Raw genomic sequence first — 21,353 nt, forward strand, 5'->3', positions numbered from 1 at the left:
GCTGTTTTCCGGGGTCCCTGACAACATCTCCTCATCCCAAGCACTGCAGAGCAGGATAAGAACTCGAGCAAATGCTTAGCTTCTTTCTAATGTGAGTTTCCCTGACTGGCCCTGAACTTTGAGTTCTCTTTTTGCCGTCTTGTTGTCTTTGATCAATGAGGAATTTCATTCTTAGTAAACTGCCAAAGCCCTCTTCATAGCAGCCATTGTCAAGGTATTCTACGTAATATCCTAGATACCTGTCTGTCCCCTTGATCCTAATCTACACTGTCCATTGAGTGTCACATCCATTGGAGTCGAACCTGGTAGACAGGGATCCACTAGGATTTTTGCTTTCTAGTCAAATGCTCATGCAGCCTGGCTTGCTGGAGATGTACAGACAGAATAATATTAAATTTGAGTATATATACCAATAGACCAGATAATTTAAATATGGGTCTTGCTTGTAAGCCAAGGGCATTTGTAGAACGGTAGATATGTGTCTGTGTTTGAGGAAGAGTAGGGTGGGGATGCTGGTGTCCACATGAGGATCAGTGGTGGTGGGGAAGCTGCTGCCTTTCCTAGTAACTCCCTGGTTTCCTGGAGTTTCTGGTAAAGCTACAGAGGAAGAACTTTGCTTGGTAGAAGATATTGCAAATGCATATATTGCCTCACAGGAAATAGGAAGATGTCAAAGTATTTATGAGGTGGAAAGAGAGTCTATGAATGAAGGATTTATGCCTAGAAGGAGTGAGAGGGTGGTTGATACCAAGAAAAGTCTAGAAAAGAGACTGGAGTGATGCTTACCTGGACTTTAAGAGGGTACAAGAGAAGAGGATGACTCTGAGAGTTCCATTAGTCAGCAGGGGTGCTGGGGCAGTAAGAAGTGAGGGCTATGGAAATCCCAGTGATGGGTGATGGCCAGGCCCACTGCACAGTCACATTAAAACAGCAAAGATGATGTAGCAGTCAATATTGTGCATTGAACTAAGAGTCTATACACCTACCCCATATCCGGTCTCCCTATTTTCATTAAACAATCCTTATAGAATTCTATGAACACTAGCAACCGGCCCCTATCTCTTTAGTGCATGAAATGAGGGTCTGGATCAAGGATGTAACCACAGCATACTGGGAGTGAGGTACTGTCATTTTAAAAAGGCCAAAGATTTATATGATCTGAAGAGAAAGCAGAGTATGAGATAATGTAGTTAGAGAGTAAGAGGGTGCTGCCAGTCTAACAGAATGTAACAGAAAGCCACAACAGGAAGTAGTCTATATGAAGGGTTCTACTGGGCTGCTGCTTTTGCAATATCTAAATATAGTCAGTCTTCAGTATATAAGAAACAGAGTGATGTTCTTATGAGAAGTCATAGAGTTTCCCCCAGACAGACCCAAAGAGCCCTGAGGGGCTAGAAGCCACTTAGCCATCACGCCACTTTGGCTTATGCCCAAATAGCATGGGGCCATAACCATTAATGCTTCTCTACTAAAATGGAAAAGAAAAAAAGTCTCCCTCATTTTTAATAACTTTATTCCCTAAACTTCAAAAATGAAAATTGCCAAGTTAAGAATTTGCCTAGAAAAAGAATTCTAATTCATTATAAAGAAGGTCCGGGGCTTGGGAATTTTTTTAATGCAGATTCCTAATTTTCCAAAGTGACATTCTCCTGTGCATTTGAATAGATTATGCTCAGTATTGCTAGCCCTTAGCACAATGGGAACATTATTAAAACGATTGCATGGGTCTCAGAGGAAGGGCTCTGCTTCTCGTTTCCTTTCTCATTTTGGGGACTTCATATCAGAGACTGTCCATTCCTTGCCTGTGGAAGAAACTGGGTTTCTGAGGAGGTGACATGGAGCTGTGTCACAAAGGGAACAGAAGTCATAAGATTAGACCTGAAGGAAGAAGGGAGGACTGGGTCTCGTTTCCTGAGAGTCCCGTCTAAGATAAGTCCCCTGTGTGCCTGACCCATGGTCCTATTATAAGACCTTACTTTCCTGAAGACACTGAGTGTCAGAGAGCAGCTGTTTCTTTAGGATAATGCCATTACGAGGGAAATGGAGCAGAGTTTTCCCTTGAGGAGTGGGGGTTAGCGCTTGAAAGCAGAGATGGAAGAAAGCAGGAGGATCAGTGCCAGTTCCCTCATCGATGGGATGCCAGTGGCCAAACACGTGTAGAAGAGCCACCCCAGCCCTAAAGAAAGGGGAAGGGGACCCCCAGGCCAGCTGATTCCAAAGGTCAGCAATGGGGAAAGCTTTTCTCCTATGAGCCAGAAGCTTTTGTCTGAGAACCTGGCTCCTGTCTCCTTCCACCCACTCCATTGCTGTCCTAACTCTTCTTCCTTAGCCCTCATTTTCATCTCTTTACTTGGAAATCAGATCAGCTGAGGGAAGGCCAATGGCCATTTAACAACAGCATAGCCAAGACCATACAGCCCCCAAGATCATGCCCTAGTCATTTCTCCGTGTACACTGAGGGTTCCTGGTAGACGTACAACTTCTCCAGAGCAATTTATTCCTCAACTGAAAGTATAAATATCTCAGCTGGTGAGGTCCTGGCAGAGTCTCACAGGGTATAGCCTCAGACAGTCCCTGCATCTAGCATCCAGTCTGAGGACCCTTCCTCCCTACCCACCAAAGGTCAGAGTACCCTGGTGGTGGCTTTTGGGGGTGGGAATGAGCACTTACTCCATCCTCTCTCTAGACAGCTGGGACTCATTCATCCAGCTGTGTGCTGAGAATTAAATTAGGCTCCTGGATCAGCATTCCTGGCCAACACAGGTTCATCCTCTCCAGCTAATCCCCTCCAAGTCAAAACTTCTCCCAATTGTCTAGGCAGGCAACATAGGAGGGCCCCTTCTGGAGGGAGGAAGCAGCAGCCTCTAGCTGTGCCAGAGCAGTATTCTCTGACCTTTGGGCTTTGCCCTATCCATCCTGTCCTTGATCCTTGGGTACTGGGGCTGTGGGCCTTCATAACTACCACCTGTTGTACAGGAAGTGCTCTACTCATCACTGAAGAGCTTGGAAAGCAGGATCCAATTATAAAAGAAAGGGAGTCAAGATTTCTTCATCTCCAAACCCCGACCCTAGCTGAACAGATGAAGGGATGCATCTCCATTTATGGTAAAGGCTAGGTTTTGGCCCCTTTATATGACCCAGAGGTTCCTTTTCTCTGTCCCTTCTTTCCCAGCTAGAGGCCCCTGGACGTACACCTCTGAGATCTGGAACTATAGAAGGAAGGGCTCTAACATAGTTTTGAGTGCCTGAAAGCTTTTGATTCTTTAAGACTTATTCTATTTAAGTTTTTTAAATTATTTAATTTACTTTATGTGTATGTGTATTTTGCCTCCAGATATATGTGTACTGCATGCATGCAATACCCTGGGAGGTCAGAAGAGGGGTTTGGGTCCCCAGGGACTAGAGTTATTGGTGGTTGTTAGCCACCCTGAGGGTGCTGGGAATCAAACTAGGGTCCTCTGCAAGAGCAGCCAGTTCTCTTAACCACTGAGCCATCTATCCAGTCTCAATTTATTCTATTTTTAATTATGTTTATATATGTGAGTATATGTGCACATGAGTGCAGGTGACCTTGGAGGCTAGAAGTGTCAGAGACCCCAGAGCTGGAGTTACAGGTGGTTGTGAGCTGCTTGATGTGAGATGTGAGTGGTAGGAACAGATCTTAAGTCCTCTGCAAAAGCAGTATGTGTTCTTAATCACTGAGGCATCTCTGCAAGTCCATCCTGAAAGTTTTGAATAGAGGAGCAGGTAAGTACCAAGTTTGGCCCTGAGGTCATTTGTGGGAAACTACTGATCTGTGTGACAGTTTCTCTGAATATGAAATTTGATCAAAGACAGTTGGGGAAGGAGAATAAGATGCTGTATGGAACAAGCTTGGGGGCTATGTGCTAGAAAGGTGCAAAATGATGGTGACCTTTGGTACTCTCAGGGAGAGAGAAGTCAAAGGTGGTTTACAAAGTGTCCCCACATAGTCTGGCAGCTTCCTGGGAGTTGGGTGGGGCATGGAGTTGGGAGACAGCCCGTCTAGGTTTAACTAAGCTGGGATATCAGGGCCGTAGGACCTAATGTGAACAAAGTCCCGTGCCCTATGTTCTGCATCTTAATATTCTTTTCCATGTGGTCTGTGAAGAGACCTGTGTTTGAAATGCTAATGTGCAAGGGATAAAGTCAGAGGGTAGTTGCTGCAGAGAAGAAGGTGGCCTGAAACACAGTAGGTTTTCCCTTGGTTAAATGCTGAGTGAGCATTCTAGTGGGTGCAGTTGACATGCTTAGTAGGTAATTATTGAGTTAATGTGGACTTACCATACTAGGGTAGAAAAAGAAGGAGAGCAGTAAGGTAAAGGTCAAAGAAGGGAGTCTCCTGTGAAAGCCCTGCCCCAGAACCCAGGCTCTTGGAGACTCAGGGGTCTGGTGGGAGGTACCTAAAGCAGACACTAAGGGATGGGTCTCAGGGACTACAGCAGCCCAACCTTTACAAGAGATCAGCTTCCAAAAGAAATGGAGGGGACCAAGACAGTGGGAAGACACCATTGCCAAAGGTCACACGTTTTGCAACCAGGGATTCTTCAAAGAACAGGAGCTAAGCTTATGATGGAAAATGGGAGTTGGGGGAAGGAGGTTTGGAAAACAAATCTGGCTCTTTCTAGGCAAAAGTCCAGCAGAGTCCCAAGAGATTCTTCTAAGAGGCAGGTAGTGGGGCATTGGTCAGAAGGACTCAAGGGACCAGAGGAAAGTTGAGTCTGGTACTAAGGAAACTAAGTAGGAAGTCTACCAAACACTCAAAGGCTGTATATGCTGTCCTTGGATCACCAGTGTAGATTTGGCCCTGAACAAGACAAATAGCTTTGGCTGTACTTTCCATTATCTGCAGGGTGAGGGCTGGAGGCAGGTCTATGACCACAACTCCAGGCTATGATCCTGATAGAAGAATTAACTCAGGTAGTGTCTGAACCTGGCATTTTGTGAAATGCAATGAGTCCAAGGATCTGTATTCACCAGACCAGACTCTTTCCAGAGAAGTCTCCCCTGGTCTGACAGGCTAAAGCTGAGACAGGTCTGCCAGTGGCCATAGAATATACCAGCCCCACACCCTCATGGGGTTCTTAAGACCATCATCCCTCTTCATTCTTCCCTGGCATACTCACCTGTGGGCTGTCCTGGTAGGGTGGGGGAGGGACATTCTGCGTGGCCATCATTGTCAGAGCTGGGGCTGGGGAGGCATGTTGCATCATGGGATTGATTCACATGGAGGATCTGTGGACAGAAGAAAAGGGGCCAGTACTGTTAGTACCAAAGAGTACAGGTGTGTGTGTAGGGGGCCAACCAGCTCCATGTTTTCCTATCTGGATTACTTGGACTTGGTAGGATATGCAGGGACTGGAAGCTCTTTCAGGGGAAACAAATCAGAAATAAAGGAGGGGGCTAGGTGGAGGGGGGTTTGCTGGGCTATTTTGACTCAAAGGAAACAATATTCAAATCATATGTAAAACAGTCTGTATCCCTGCAGTGATGCTTTGTTCAGCATCAGCTCTGGCCTGGATGGTAAGGGTGGAGGCAGTGGATAGCTTGGCTGGAGGCAACACAGCAGGCCTGACTCCTCTCCCCTTATGATAAGGATGCTCCTTGCTCCACCCTTTCCCAGACATTCAGGAGCAATGACCAGCATTCACCCAGGCAGGCAGGAAGTTCTTAGACCCCCAACTTCCACCCTGCAGGGTCTTTAAGCACCAGGCTCACCTTCCCAAGTGTGTTCATTACACCCCCTAGTGGTAGGAAGGGACATGGGCCATGAGCCCATCAGACTGCAGCCTAAGGGTGAGTGCCTAGAGGTCTTGGGAAGTGAAAGGAGCAGGACAGCATGAGTCACTTCCTGGTTTTTCTTAGGTGCCTGCTGTGACTCCAGGACTTCTTTCAGTCCCGGTTCAACATAGAGTAACAGGCATGTAGGGCCAGAATTGCTGTTAGAACCAAATGATGACTTGCCACTTACACAGGAGGACAAAGGCCATGAGGAAGTGTGTGTATGTGTGTGTGTGTTACAGATCTGTTCCACTGCACCCTACTGCACCCTATCACCAGTAAAAGGACTGCTCCCTTGGGGCCTTGAAATTTCCCCTTGAACTAGAACATGGTATGTAAGTGGAGACAGCCTGGCAGTGCCACCCAAGGAAACAGGATGCTCAGAGAACTGCTGGGCTGCAGTGGATGCCCTGAAATATTTAGAGCTGGACACCTACCTGCAGGCTACTTGCCATGACAGCACTATCCAGCATGGGGTGGGACAGAATATGGAGGAGGACAGACCTGTCTTCTGGGTAGAGGGGGCTGGTGAGCTAGAAACTTTTGTGAGACAGAGCTCAGAACTCCCTCTCTCTCCCTGAGGGAACTTGGGGGGGGGGCATGTTCCACCAGTCTGATACCCCGTCAGCTTCCCCTTCCCAGGGTCTTTCAGAATATCTATCTATATAGAGTTCTATAGTAACTTAAGGGTATCTTAGAGCTGCCAGAGCTGTGCATGTGTGTGTGTGTGTGTGTGTGTGTGTGTGTGTGTGTGTGTGTGTATGTGTGTGTGTTGTTGCTCTCTTCAGAAAGGGGAAGAAAGAACTACCCTGGCCTGACCTGAGTCTCCAAAGTACTAGGTATGCTTTGACCTCAAGTGCACATGCAAAGCGGTGGAGATTCATGTTTCATTCAACAGATGCTTATCACATATCAACTCTGTGCAGGGATCTGTGCTGAGAGCTGAGAGGCAAGATGGATGAATGAGGCCAGGTCTTCTCTCCAGGGAGTATGGTTGGTAGAGGGAGGTGATGATCTGGCAGGAAAGAAGAAGGTAAAGTGTATATGGAGGTGGGGGCAGATGCTGCAGGGAGCAATGGCTTTACTTGGGCAGAGAAATCCCCTTGGCTTCAAGGCCTGTACCTCTCCACATCCTGGCCTGGCTCAGAGGACATATCACTAGGCTTTCTTTGTATCCACACATTGTGGACATTGAGGCTTCCTTCTGTACGGGCACTCAGCATGGAGCAGTGGGAGAGCATCTCTCTTCAGTCAGGGAAACTGTCTTCATGACTGGGTCTTTGCGGGGTTGGAGTTCAGCCACAGTAGGCCATGGCAAACCAGAGCGAGTTCCCGAAGGAAAAAGAGGACACATATTGTCTTCTCTTCCTCTTTTGCCCATTCCTTCTTTTCATTCTCCTTCTTTGCAGTTCTGGGGGTGGGATGTAGGGCTCTGCACATGCTAGGCAAGTGCTCTATCACTAACCTATATACCCATCCCAGATACAAATTTCTTAAGACACTAGAAAGACTGTCCAGATTAAGACTTTGGCAGATAAGACAACTTTGGGGTCCCTTCCGGGAGCACCAATCTTAGATGTTCAGTGGCAACTTCAAAGGCTGCATGACTGCAATACCAGAAGTTCCCAGAAGAGGGCGCCTGGGGGCAGAGTTGCAGCTCGAGGTGCATACAGAAGGATTTTTTTTTTTTTTCTTCCCCATTGGGGCAACAGTTCCGTTTGACATTGGGTTTGAATCTTTTGGTAACTTCATTCCTAAATGGGAAATTCACAGTGAAGGCACAGCAAAGGAAACTCAAACAGGAGAATTTTGATTAAACAGAGACGTCATAAATTCCCATTCTTTTGTTCACTCTGATAACGGAGGCAGAATCATTTACAGATACTGCCCCTAAATAATATCTGTTGGGGGGCAAGGAGCAATAGCCAACAGTGGTCTGTTCTTAGAGTCGACCATCCATAAGGCAGAGGCATTCTTCAGTCCTGAACCTCCCATGCCTGCAGCAAGGAAGGCAGATGGCCCTGGCCCCTCCCCCTCTCTGGGGTCACCATAGGCTACTAGGCTACTGCCCCATTGCCCTCTATGGGCCTCTCTTGCAGGAGAACAGGAGGCCTTTTCAATAGGGGCTTAAGTTACTTTCTCAGCTCACACAGGCACAATGGCCTCTGGAAACTTGACCCTCCAGAGGCTCAGAGAGTTGCTGTAAGACCCCAAGCCCATCCTGGAAGACTCACTGTTGTCCTCAGTCCCTCTACTCACACACGCACCCCCATCCTTCTCAGTCCTCCTGAAGGAGTTCAGACGACTATCCTGGAGAAGAATTTGGGGATCTGACTCCTCCTGTCAGTCTCTGTGTGTGGGGAGTCTTTGGGCCTTTGGGAAGCCTGTCCCATGTACACTTTTCTTTGGGAGCAAGAAGAGGACCCAGTCCAGGGCTCTAGGCCTTTATTCAGTGGCTCTGTGGGGTTCCTGGCCCTGTCCAAAGCGCCCAGCGTTTCTGTCACCAGACACCACACCAGGGTGTTCAAGGGAGCACTGCCAAGGCCGCAAGAGGGAGGGTTCCAAGGAACAGGGCATTTACTCTGGAGAATTTCTTGTTCAGGCTCTCATTGAATTGAGAGTTTTCTTCCTTTCTTTTTAAAATAATTTATTTATTATTTTTATTTTATGTGTATGAGTGTTATGCCCGTGCAGGACAGAAGAGGCTGTCGGATCCCCTGGAACTGGAGTTACAGACAGTTGTTAGCTACCATGTGGGTGAAGGGATTCGAACCCGGGTCTTCTGCAAGAACAGTCAGTGTTCTTAACCACTGAGCCATCTCTCCAGCCCTGAGAGTTTTCTTTTTAATGCTGAGACCTTAACTATAAGAGAGCTGAGTGGGAGAATCCTATGTAGCTAGCACTCAACTCCACAATGATAGCAAAGAGGAAATAATTTGTGTCACTGATATTGTCATTAAAAGGAGCCAAAAGTGCCATTTTAATGGGCCAAGGAGCTAGGTGAGGTTGTGGGAGGCTGGAGTCAGATGAGAGAGCATGGAAGGACACCCCCCACCCCCCACGTACCAACTTTAGGAAACAGCCCGAAGGGGTCCATCTCTGTCTCTTCATCTCTAGCTTCCCACAGCAGGCACTGAGAGCCCCTCAGACTGGAGCACAAACTCCAGTGTGTTGACAAACACAGGCTTAGGGGGAAAAAAAAATCCAAAACACGGCTGCCAAGCTCGTTAGAAGAAGCTCATTAGGACTTGTTGACATGAAACCCATTAGACCAATTAACATTCCATTAACAGCCTGGGGCACCAAGGGGTTAATGCTGCTGGGCAGTAATTGGGCCAGGGTGCAGGGGTTGGGGGCTTGAGGCCTTAAGGATGAGAAACAAAGTCTAATTGGGAACTGTCTGGCCAGCTGGCCTGACAGCATTTGTTCCTGGCCCCTGACCCTAGCTAGGACTAAATTGTATCCGGTGCTGAGGTAGGAGAGGGGAGGAAAGCCCAACTTTGCTCTGGCCCCTCTCTGTCACACCCAGCCTGCTCCAAACTGGAGGCTGGGCAGGTGGTTAACAGAGCACACAGGGGTGGTGTGTGTGTGGGAGGGTATTTCCATCCTCTTTGACTCTGATGGTTTTCTGTTTTCTTTATCCACAACACCTTCACCCCCACTCTCTCTGATCTTTTTATTTATTTTTATTTTTGAGACAAGGGTTTCTCTATGTAGCCTAGGCTAACCTTGAATTCATCCATCATCTTCCCACCTCAGCCTCCAGAGTGAATGCTGGGATTACTGATGTGCACCACCATACCTGTTTGGTCTAATATCTTTCTTGGCTCTGGAAAGTGAGCCACTTCTCTTGGACTGTTTTTCTGTCATGTTACCTATACTTAGAAAAACTCTGGAGGCACAGAGCCCAATGCATCCCAGAAGTATCGCAGGGCAGAGGGTTAAGGAGGGTGGTCCTGGGTGTCCTTCCTGTCTTCCCTTCCCTCAATAGCAGTTAAGAGTTCCTCTTGGGGAATCCCCTGGGAGTCCTGTCTGTCTTCTAACACACACACACACACACACACACACACTTCATGAGTAGTCTCCTTGCTTTTGCACAAGCAGAGACTATGGAAACCCCATTCCTGGCTGAGTCTCAATTTCCCCAGCTGCAAAATCAGTTGAACAAGAGGATCTGGGAAGTCATCCCAAGGTCTTAAATCCCAGGATCTAGCCTGTGCTTAGGGTCCAAAAATCTGCATTCCTCCCCCAGTAGACTCTGCCACTATCACTTATACAAGTCACTTTCCCATTTGGACTGCAGAATGAAGGGATTTTCCTTCAGAACACTAGCAAAATCTTTGCCCACAATTAGCCCTCTACACATGCTTGTTGAGTTGAATGCCAACAATTGGATTGTAGCTCTACTCCAAAGGCCAGTCAGATCCTGGTTTCTCTTCTTCCAGGATTCACTTGAAAGTGGGGAATGGGTGGGCTCTGAGGTTAACAGGTCAGGAACCCTCCATCTTCCCTGCCCCGAGGTTCCCAGGTTAACAGTCCACCTGCACCCCAACCAAACACCCTCTGAGCAGCTGCCGGAGGGCCAGGGGTTCTGACGTCTAGACAGATTTGCAGGAGGCTGAAATAACACCATGAACTCAGCAGGAGGGGCTGACAGGCTGCATTAGTAACCCGGCTGGCTTCAGCTTCTCCCTTGTGGGCAGCTGCCTCAACCTTGGCTCAATCCCTTCTTTCCTTCAGCAACAAGACTTATCCTCAGTGACAGGCTGCAGTCCAGCTCCCTTCCCAGAAGCCACCTGTAGGTGGCGTCACAGGGCCCCTCTTTAATTGCATTATATAATATAACCTGTTTACTAAATCAAGTAATCAGTCGCCTTAGGAATGTGTATAGAGAATTGGACTTTGAATCAAATTTAAAAACAAATAAAAATGAGAGGCAGCTGTTGCTGATAGTGTGATATTCATCTTTTGGAAACAAATTCACCCCAGTGCTATAAATTATGCCTGGAAAAAAAGTGTTGTTGGTGGGAAGGATTTGGCTAGGTCTCCTCTGCTGGCAACTCAGAGCGATGAATCTTGAAATAACGGTGTCAACCTGTCACTGATTTCATGTGACTCTGTGGATTTATCTAAAGAAACGCAGGCATGCGGGTGCGCGCGCGCGCGCGCACACACACACACACACACACACACATTTCCTAGGTCTCTGTAAAACCTAGCAAAGGCTTGAAATTACAAGCTGAAAGCTGAGGGTCTATAGGAACTCCATGGTCCCCAGGCTGGATGACCAGGGTTAGCACAGAAACTGGACAACAAGATTGAGGCCAGTGGGGGATGAGGATGGAGGAGGGAGTAAAAACAAGATGTGCCAGTGGGCTGCAAAGCTCTAAATGCAAGCAGCAACTTTCCCTGCAAGTTAGTTTCTCTGATTGAGTTAGTTTCAAAGGAGGGAGAAATAAAAGGTCCTTGTGGTAGGGGGCTGAAGAATGCTTGGAAAAGACACAGGTGCCCCAGGAGCTAGACATAACTCACAGCTCATCAAATGCTGTCTTGCACTGTGGGGGCTGGGAGAAAGCTCCAGGGACCTAAAGACTAGGTGAAAGGAAGCCCAGGGCCTAGCAGATATCATTTCCCACCCTCAGATTTCAGGATTTGGGGGCAAATGAAATCCCTGTCATTGGTTAAGTAAAGCTCAGAGTGAGGCCTGGAAGTCAGGCACAGGACCTGGGGCCATGCCACTAAAAGAAAGACATATGGGAGAGGAACTGAGCAGGATTTGCACTCAGGTCTGTCTCTCTTGGTCACTCTGTGTCCTGAGGCTAGCTGGCAATGAAGACAAAACAAACTGCCACTCCATAGTTACTCAAGTCACAGGACATACTGCACCTGGCCCAGAGCCCAAGCCCTTGCAAAATAACACAGCTAGAAGGCCCACATCCCTGGTGCCCCTCTGGCTCCTGCTTGGGGCACTCAGTGAGAGTTAACTCTCTACAAACCTCATCAAGAAGCAGAAATGGTAATCAGACCCTCTGGCCACCTGTAGCTCTCTGTGCTAGCTGTCCTCTGCTGCCTTTCTGGGATTCCTATGTGAAAGGTGGTGTCAGGTCACACCCTAGTATCATGACGCTGATCTCCAGAGAACAGAGTGGGGACAGAGCAGATTCCAGCATGAGCTTTGGCTAGTACTCTTTAAGAAATGTGAAAATCTTCCTTCCTCTCTCCTCCATCAGCCCTAAGTGCCTCATGGAGCACATGGATAATACAGACCTCCTCCTAGCTGACCCAAGGAGCAGTCTGCTTTCCTACTTCCAAAGCCCTCTACTCTTCAGTGTTCTCCACCCCAAAAGGTACTTTACTGTTTGCTCTTTATCTGGAATAGCAACACACTACAGTGTGAGTGGGTTAACAGGTCTTTTCTGAATAGTCATTTATGATGAAGCCTGAAGATCTCACTAGCTTACTCCAGAAACCAGCTCTGTAGTGTGTGGGGTGGTTATTATTCACCCTGTACCCCTCTGTGTCTATAGTTTAGTGTGGGTAGGAGACCCTTAGTGGTCCCATAAGGCCTCTAGAGAATTTGACTAAATAGGTTTAGGGGTAGGACCCCAGTCATGGCTGTGAGCCTTGGAGGCTATTGACAGTCACAGTCCCCCATCACTACCCTCAGTCACTCCTCACTCCTCAGTGGACAGAACTTACCTGCCTTGGACTCCAGCCTGGCCAGGTTTCCCACAGAAGAGCCTAGTGCCTTACCCTGTGGCTAAGAGGTCCATAGCTCTGGCTCACAAAGGTCCCAGCATATCTGGACCCAGAGTTCATCGGCTACTACCTCCCCTCTGTTTCTCCTCCAGGTCAGTCATTCTCAAATTTGGTGTGAAAACATGGTCCCTGGCTGCTCCCACTTGATACCAGCTCAGGAGAGTGGCTGAGCTCCTAGCACCCACCTCCCTGCCTAGCTGTCACACCTTCCTTAGCTTCAAAAAGCCACTGATATATTTTACAAACTGAAACAGCAATTTAATTCCCCCTGATAGCAGCAATTGTCCATTAGATCTTCCTACTGAGTAGCTTAACAATAATTCCTTTCATCCAACTGCTTGCCTCTTCTTGATCTGAGAATCAATCCCATAAATAGCAGGCCAGAGTTTTCACATTACTTTCCCCCTCCAGCTTTTAGCATTTTGATGAAGATTCTCATCTGTTCTTTAAGCACTTTACAAGTTGGCAATTTTTCTCCCTTTGGTTCCTTTAAACAAAATAAAACAACAACAAAAAACCAGAAAGGGGTCATAAGGGGGTCCACATCAGCTCTAAAGGGAAGCATAGCATTTCCACAGCTTTCTCAGAGAGAGGGATTTGCCCCTCATCTTGATGGCAAGCAGGGGGTGACAGTGAGTGCCTCTGATGGGTTCTAGCTGCTGAAAAGCAGGTACTACTCTGCCCTAGGGGGCCATCATTAACATCTTTAACTTCACACCTACTAACATTGGGTCTTGCTTTTGCCAACAATGCTCAACTTACAGAAATTTTCCCTGTCAGCACACCTTTCTGTTGTGCTCAGAAATGGGAGTGGAAGGGAGCAGTTGCTGCCCTTTATCTAGGGGATATTACCTCAGTTCCCTGCCAACCCCTGAGGCAACCATCTAACCTAAAAATAGGATTCTGCCCCCTGTTTGCTAAAACCCAGGATAGGCTTTAATAGAGATCCTCCTGCCTCAGCCTCCCAACTGCTGGGATTACAGTCCTGCACCACTACATCTAGTTACTCTTCTATCTTTCTCATCTTCAGCCCCCTTTGTGTCTACCCAACATCATGAGTAGGAGAAAGGAGGCATAGGGAAAGGAGAGTGTGAGGACTTTGATTCAATCATGTGTCTTTTCCTTTACAGCTCCAATGGTTAGTGACAGAGGGGACCCTCCAGGTCCTCTACCAGGTGCTGTCGACAGTGGATTACCAGGGCATCAGGGAGTTCTAGCATGGCCCCCTGAGATACCACCACGTGCTCTCTTGTCTGCAAACACATTGGGAGAAACAAGTCTAAAGATGAACCCAGGGACCAAAGTCCCCCTTGACAAACTCGATTCCCAGGGTTATTATTATTTGTTGAGCACTGACAGCAGCCAAGGGAACAGAGCTGAGAAAACAACATAGGCTTAGCCCCTGAGGCTCACAATTCAACAGAGACAAACAGCTTAGATGCTGGGGATCCAGGATGATAGGAGCCAGGCAGCCACCTCCCTGTTGCCCTGCCTGCCTCTCTCCCCATCATAGGTCTGTCTTCTCTTGGATAAGCAGGAAAGGCAGAGGGTAGGCCAGGAGCTAGAAGAGGGAAAGCAGAGAGGGGCCCTATGTGGAGTGGGCAAGGAAAGGGCTGAGGCATTGAGGGCGCACAGAGGTAGGGAACCCTAAAGCCCCTCCAGCCCATCAGCTATCAGTCTCAGATTCTCCTGGAACCAGAGCCTCCATAGAGGACTAGCCAGGTCCTTTTATCTCTGAGAAGCACCGACCAATGCCCTCTGGCTGGATGACACCTGGTCCAGGGTTTCAAATTTTTCCTCCAGGAAAAAACAAGATGATCAAGAAGTAGAGTTATGGAAGCAACTTGTCTCTGGACTGGGCTCTAGTTATCACTGACAATTTTCTTGTCCTTAGCCAATGGGTACCCTTCTTTGGTTCTGTTGGAATTCACAAGAAAAAGGAAGGGAGGCCAGGGTAGTCCCCAACAACACCATCCACTGGAGGAAGAAAGACTACCCAGCTGAGCTTCTTCCAGCTTGGTCCACAGTGTTGTTAGAATGAGGGCACGTGCCCTGGCTGTGTGTCCTGATATGCCAACAAGCTTATCCCCCAGAGAAGGGAGGATGACAGCTGTGATGTGAAGGGAAGTGAGTACATCCCTGGACCCCAGGCTCACACCCTGCTTGCAGACACGCCCTCTGTCCCTGACCTAAGATATATCTTCTGTATCGTTTGCTGTGTTTTTGTACCGTATTCTGTATTTCATGACCATGCTCTTTCCTTCATAAAATTTTGCTTCAGTCTATATTCACCCACAGAGCCTTCCTTCACTGTCCACCATAAGACCATCCTTTCACGCAGAGCCTTGCAACAGGTAGATATGGGGCGCCACAGTGGGAATGATTGCTATATGAGTTTCTATGTCATGGAAATCTTTTCATCCACATGTCCTGTCTTGCCCAGTGACTCCTCTCCTCCCCTGCACAAGATCATGACTGTGCCTGGCATTTTCCATGGAGGAAAAAGCATATGCAATATGACTTCACATACTTCTCTTCCTGTGAACATACCTGCACAGTTACAATTCAGTTTCTTTGGCTTGCTGTTAAAATGTAAAACAAGGGGCTGGAGAGATGGCTCAGCCATTAAGAGCACTGGCTGTTCTTGCAGAGGACCCTGGTTCAATTTCCAGCAGCCACACGGCAGCTAACAACTATATATAACTCCAGTTCCAGGGGAGTCAACACCTTGTTCTGACCTCTGTGGGCACTGCACAACATGGGTCTACTTTTACACGTGCAGGCAATACACTCACACACATAAAATAAAAATAATGAATAAAAAATTTAAAAATGTTAAACAAGCAAATCTGGGACTCTTGAGGTTCAGCTGCCAATGAGCTCACAGTGAGAATGAGTGTGTTAATCCCTTCCCTTGACACAAATTTTGATGAGGATGAGGCAACAATATGGAATTAATAACGATTGCCATTGGTTGTGCCCTTACCTCACATCTGGCATATTGCTATCCATGTATGTATAACCTTGTTTATTCTCAGCCATTTGGAGTCAGCATCATGATTGTTCTCATTTGTGGATAAGAAACCAAGGCTTAGACAGGTTGGAGGAGGTTTTATTCTGATGGAAGAGTATGAATGTTTAAGGGTGAAGGCAGGAAACACTAGGGGAAGATGGAGACCCCAGAAACTGGGAAGGAGCCCAGTACATGAAGAATGCTTATGATAGCAAGCTGCCAGATTGGACTTGGCCCTCTACTTAGGCTATCTTCGACTTTCATATGGTTCAGACATCTAAGAATTAGAGCTCATGGAGACCACCAGCATCTCCTGTGTGTGCCGCTTGTGGGCATGAACACACAGCTAGTGAGTGCTTCCTGTGCCTTCCCACATGCGGCTGCTTGGTTGCTGCCGTTCTTTCCTGCTGGTGTTATTATCCCCATAGCAAGCAGTGTTGGTCCAACTGTATGTAATTATTTGATTGCATTTATGAATGAATGGGAGATGATACCAGAGATAAGAAGTATGGGGGTGTTTTTTATAAATATTTTATTTATTATTTTTATTTTTTAATGCCTGTGGAGGTCAGAAGAGGGCGTCGGATCCCCTGGAACTGGAGTTATGGATGGTTGTTAGCTGCCATGTGGGTGCTGGGAATCGAACTCAGGTCCTCTGCAAGAGCAGCCAGTGCTCTTAACCACTGAGTCATCTCTTCAGCTCAAGTAGGGGGTTTGTAACTAATACAACTGAGACAAAGATGGAGGGCATTTAGCATGCTGAGCAGTAGATCTGAGTCTCTTTCACAGACTCATTAGACTGTGTGCTCAATTAGGAAGGGCAAGAACAGCATGAAAGAATGAACATGAAATCACAGGAGTGTCTGGTTGAAGAACGCATCTCAGAGGTGATACATAATTGGGAACCTGATCCCCGTGTTTTAGCTGTCTGGGAGAACTCTGGAACACTGTAGGTGCAAGACCCAGGCTGCCTGTTCCTGACCCTGTAATCACACCACATGGGGCCAGAGCTCTGACTCACATTGACTTGGGTTCTATCAGTGTCTCCTTATCAACCTAGACCAAGGAGGCTTGTGGGGGCCACAGCTGCTAAGAAGAGTACCTCTTCTAGACTGAATTCAAGGAGGCACCTGGCTTGTTCGGAAAGCCTGTCCAGTTAAGCAATGTTTTAAGTCAGTGCATCCCATCTATAGAAGTGTCCCATTCAGGTCGTATCTCTCTAGCTTTCTCCTTTCACAGAAGCTCCCAGAGAGATTCCAGGCAGCAGGCTGCATGGGCAATCAATGGAGATGTCTTCACAGGTCAGCCATGGAGTCATTATTCACAGCCTCAAAGCAGGCAGCAGTTAGAAAGACAGAGCACCAGAGCTCTGTTTTGCCTCCCAATGGCTCCTGGCTTCCCCTTGCTGGCCCCTTTCCCTTCTACCCCAAGCCTTAGGAAGGGGTCTGTAGAAGTAGGTAGAAGTAGGTAGAAGTCCTCTGGCTTCTACCAGGGAAACATTTAGTCATGCTCCAGTCCTTCCAGCTGTGCTCAGACCTGGAGACGTGTTTCATATTTGGCAGCAGAATCTTTGAACACTAGCAACTTGTTTGAGGAATATAACTCACATGGAACCTTTGCAATGATGACTAATTTCCCACCATTATGATGTTGATGGAAAAACCCTGCCTTCAGTAAGTTCAAGACTGTGCCTCTCTTTCCCCCTTTTTTTCCCTCCTAGAAGATTGGTCTCATTTGTCATGCCAGGGCAAGGACCAGTGGGTAGAGGGAAAAAAACGAAAATAATTTTTCACAGTGGTCCTTGAGGACCAATTAGATGCTCCAACTTACAACAGACATGAATCTCCTGGGATCTGAGCATCTTCCAGGGTCAAGATGCCAAGGGAAAAGGAAGCAAGCATCTTGACTCCCAGATCAAGAGGCTCTTTCCAGAGCAGGGTGACCCAGGCAGACAGGGAACTGGGCTGCATGAGAGATGTCACCAGGGTGGGAAAGACAAAGAAATGGAATTCTCATCTAAGATGACACCCTCCAAAGGCACCAACTTGCCAAAGCTGCCATGGATCTCTGCTGTCTACAGGCCTCTCTGCATTTTCTTCTCTTTGTGGGGCCTGGCTGCATGTGGTCAGAATCTCTGTTCTGGGGCATTCAGATCAGCCTGCTAACTCCTTGTTTTGGAATTCATACAAGGGAGAAAAGGATCTCACTGGGACACTTGAATGGTCAGGATTATTTCTCTAACAAGGGTTGTGCGTGAGAGCAGTAAGTATGGGGAGCAGGCTGGGTGAGAAGAGGGAGATGAACAGATAAGAAAGCCCATGTCCATAGACTAGGAATGTCAAGAACAAGGCTCTCCAAGAGATGGAGGGCTCATAACAGTAATCCACAGCAGGAGGATGGCTGCCACAGTTGCCCTGATTTGTATTTCAGCTTTCCCTTCACAGACTAGAAACTCTACTTCTTCCCCAGTCCAGGAGCTGTGGGAACCCAAGGTTCTAGGGCTAGTATTCAGGGGTTCATGAGAGCTGGGTCATGAAGAGTGAGGAGCTCTGACTTCTCTGGACAAATGAGGGAGACTTGCCCAAGATCAAGCAGCAAGGTGGCAACAGGGCCACACTAGAACCCAGGTCCCAAATAGCAAACTCCGTAATCATCTACTAGGTGCCAGGTACTGTGTGAGCAATAGAAGTTCCATAAGGAGAACACAGGCCACAGAGGAGGGTGAATAAAGACATAATAAAATGGAAAAGTTCCCCAAACTGAAGCCAAATAGGTGACTTCAGATTCAGGAGGATCACAAAGGCTGGGTAATACAATTGAAAAGAAAGAAGAAAGCAAAGCAAACCTCAAGTCCCAACCTATACAGGTGAACTCACAACTCTGAAGAGAAATGAAAGGAACCCAAACATTCCCATGGATCGCCACTGCAACATGGGAAATAAGATGACAGAGCATCATCATAAAGACCCAAGAGACAGAGCCGAGGGTGTTCCTCAGTGGTATAGTGTTTGCCTGGTGTGAGAAGCCTTGGGTTTGATTCTTGGTACTACATAAGAAAGACCTGAGAGAAACAGGGTTTGAAGCTGGGATTCTGAGCTCAGTCAGATTGGCAGCCAAGGATGAAGATGAAGTCTGTGTTGGACATATGAGAATGCAGTATATTTTCCACTCAACAAAATAAAACAAATATATCTATAGGTGAAATTCCAGAAAAACAAGCAGTGCTATTATAACACTACAAGGAAATGCAAGGAAAAGGACAATATTTGCACAAGAAACAGCAACATTCTCAGTGTGACCTTATGGAAGGGGAAAAGCCAGAGGGACAGGGAGGGTCCACCACTCCACTGTGTTCATAATGCTGATGAGCTTTCTCCTTCCTATAGTCAACACATACAACTAGGTTATGGGGCTGAGTGATAGTTCCATGTCCGCAGTGGATTTAATGTCTTTTAATATAGTTAAATCTTCTATTCAACCTCTAGTCAGAATCTATAGGAAATTACAGTTATGTAACAGAATATAAATCTGAGCCTTAATAAGGTAGAGAGAATAGATAATATACTATTATTATATTACATCGAACAGCATGATATAGTATGTAACATGTTATATATAGTAGTATATATTAGTATGTATAGTATTAAAATTTCATTTTTGAGACAGAGTTTCACTATGTAGCCCAAACTGGCCTTGAATTCCTGACCTTTCCTCAGCTTTCTGAGAGCTAATTCATGAGCATGTGCTACCATGATTGTTAAATAGTGTGTATGTGTGTGTGTGTGTGCGTATGTGTGTGTGTGTGTGTGTGTGTGTGTGTTACATTGTGATTGTTTGAATGAGAATGTCCCCCCCTAGGCTCCAAGTATTTGGACACTTTGTCCCCAGTTTATGGTGCTGTTTGGGAAGGGTCATGGAACTTTTAAGAGGTGTGGCCATGCTAGAGGAAATATGTCACTCTGGGCGGGCTTTGAGAGTTCATATCCATGCCCACTTTCATTGTGTCCTGCTCTGCTTCAGTGCCTACTTGAAGAAGTGAGTGCTTAGCTGCTCTGGCTCCCTCCTGCCCTGCCCACTCTACCATAATGGACTCAGCCTTCTGAAACAGTAAACCAAATAAACTCTTCCTTCTATAGTTTGCCTTGGTCATGGTGCTTTATCACAACAACAGAAAGTAACTAATACAGTGTCACATACAGTGAGCTGGCCTTCCTATATTAATTAGCAATCACGACAATGCTCCACAGACATGCCCACAGGAAATTCCTCAGTTGAAGGTCCCTCCTCCTAGTTGACTCTGGGTTGCATCACATTGACAATAAAAACTAACCAACACAATCCACCCCTTATCAATTAAAGTGATGTTTGTGCATCACTTTAAACTATAACCTTTCCTTTCTTGTCTCCAAGATCTCATTAATATTAAAAAACAAAATACAATTTTAAAAGTTCCATAGTCTTCAAAATTCATAATGCTGCTAGGCATGATGGTACATGCCTTTAGCCCTAGTACTTGGGAGGCAGTGGCAGGTAGATCTCTGAGTTTGAGACCAGCATGGTCTACATAGGAAGTTACTGGTCAGCTGGGGCTACTGGGAGACACTGTCTCAAACAAACAAAAAAATTCTAGTGCTTTAAAAGTTCAGTTTCTCTTTAAAAGTTCAAAGTCCCAGGAGTCATTTTTTTTATTTATTATTTTTATTTTATGTGTATGCGTGTATTGCCTATATGTAGGTAAGTGCACCTGTGTCATGCAATGCCTGCGGAGGACAGAGAGGCTGTTGCATTCCCTGGAATTGGAGTTATGGACAGTTGTTAGCTGCCATGTGGGTACTAGAATTTGAACCCGGGTCTCCTACAAGAATAGTCAGTGTTCTTAACCACTAAGCCATCTCTCCAGCCCCTCAACTTTTTTAAAAAAATATTTTATTTATTATTTTTATTTTAAACTGGAGTTAGGATGGTTGTTAGCCACCATATGGGTGCTGGGAATCAAACCTGGGTCCTCTGCAAGAGCAGCCAGTGCTCTTAACTGCTGAGCCATCTCTCCAGCCCCCTCAACCTTTTTTTTTTTTTTTTAAGACAAGTTCTCAAGTAGCCCTAGCTGACCTCAAAGTTGCTACGTAGCAAAGGATGACCTTGAACTTTTGATCCTCCTGCCTCCATCTCTAGACTGCTGGAATTATAAGCATGTGACTGCATCTGTTTTATAATGTGCTCAACTTTGACTGCAGGGAGTTAATGGAAAATAAATTGCAAATGGGGAATTTCAGCGTATTATGTAACACAGTAAGTGCTGGCCATGAAATAACCCAATCAGAAGCTGTTGAGCATGCATGGTTGAAGAGTTGGGGTGGGGGCGGGCCTTAGTTTTATATCTTTTACATTGTTTGCCTTTCTCTGATACATATTTCTCATTTTTAAAAAAATAGCTAAAATGAGTAATTTACATATCCATATAGTGAAAAACTCTGCAGCAATGGAAAATGATAGTAGATCTACAGAAAGTAGCTCATTATATAACTTAAAAAGCAAGCTTTCATACAAAGAAATGACAACTATTTAAGGTAAAGTAAGTGCTAATCACCAATTTGATTCTTGTGTGTTATATGCATTCATGGAATTCTTATACTGTGCCCCTTTATATGTATAATTATTATGTGCCAAGTGTTTTATTATTTTTATTTTACATGTACAAGTGTATTGCCTGCATGTATGTAAATGCACCCGTGTCATGCAATGCCCATGGAGGTCAGAGGAAGGTGTCAGATTCCTCTGGAAC

General features: G+C 46.4%; 1 protein-coding gene across 7 annotated transcripts in view; it reads right to left on the bottom strand.

Annotated features, from left to right (window-relative positions):
- Pknox2 (PBX/knotted 1 homeobox 2) overlaps window positions 1–21,353 on the bottom strand; it is a 269,298-nt gene that overhangs the window by 73,902 nt on the left and 174,043 nt on the right. For all 7 annotated transcript variants that reach the window (XM_017798628.1, XM_008834956.3, XM_008834965.3 and 4 more), the window contains one exon: window positions 5,145–5,253. In XM_017798628.1, coding sequence (XP_017654117.1) covers window positions 5,145–5,231 — 87 coding nt within the window. In that variant the 5' untranslated portion in view covers window positions 5,232–5,253. The remainder of the gene's footprint in view (window positions 1–5,144; window positions 5,254–21,353) is intronic.

The sequence above is a fragment of the Nannospalax galili genome, unplaced genomic scaffold (genome assembly GCF_000622305.1).
Source record: "Nannospalax galili isolate Female #2095 unplaced genomic scaffold, S.galili_v1.0 scaffold690, whole genome shotgun sequence".
Lineage (NCBI taxonomy): Eukaryota > Metazoa > Chordata > Mammalia > Rodentia > Spalacidae > Nannospalax > Nannospalax galili.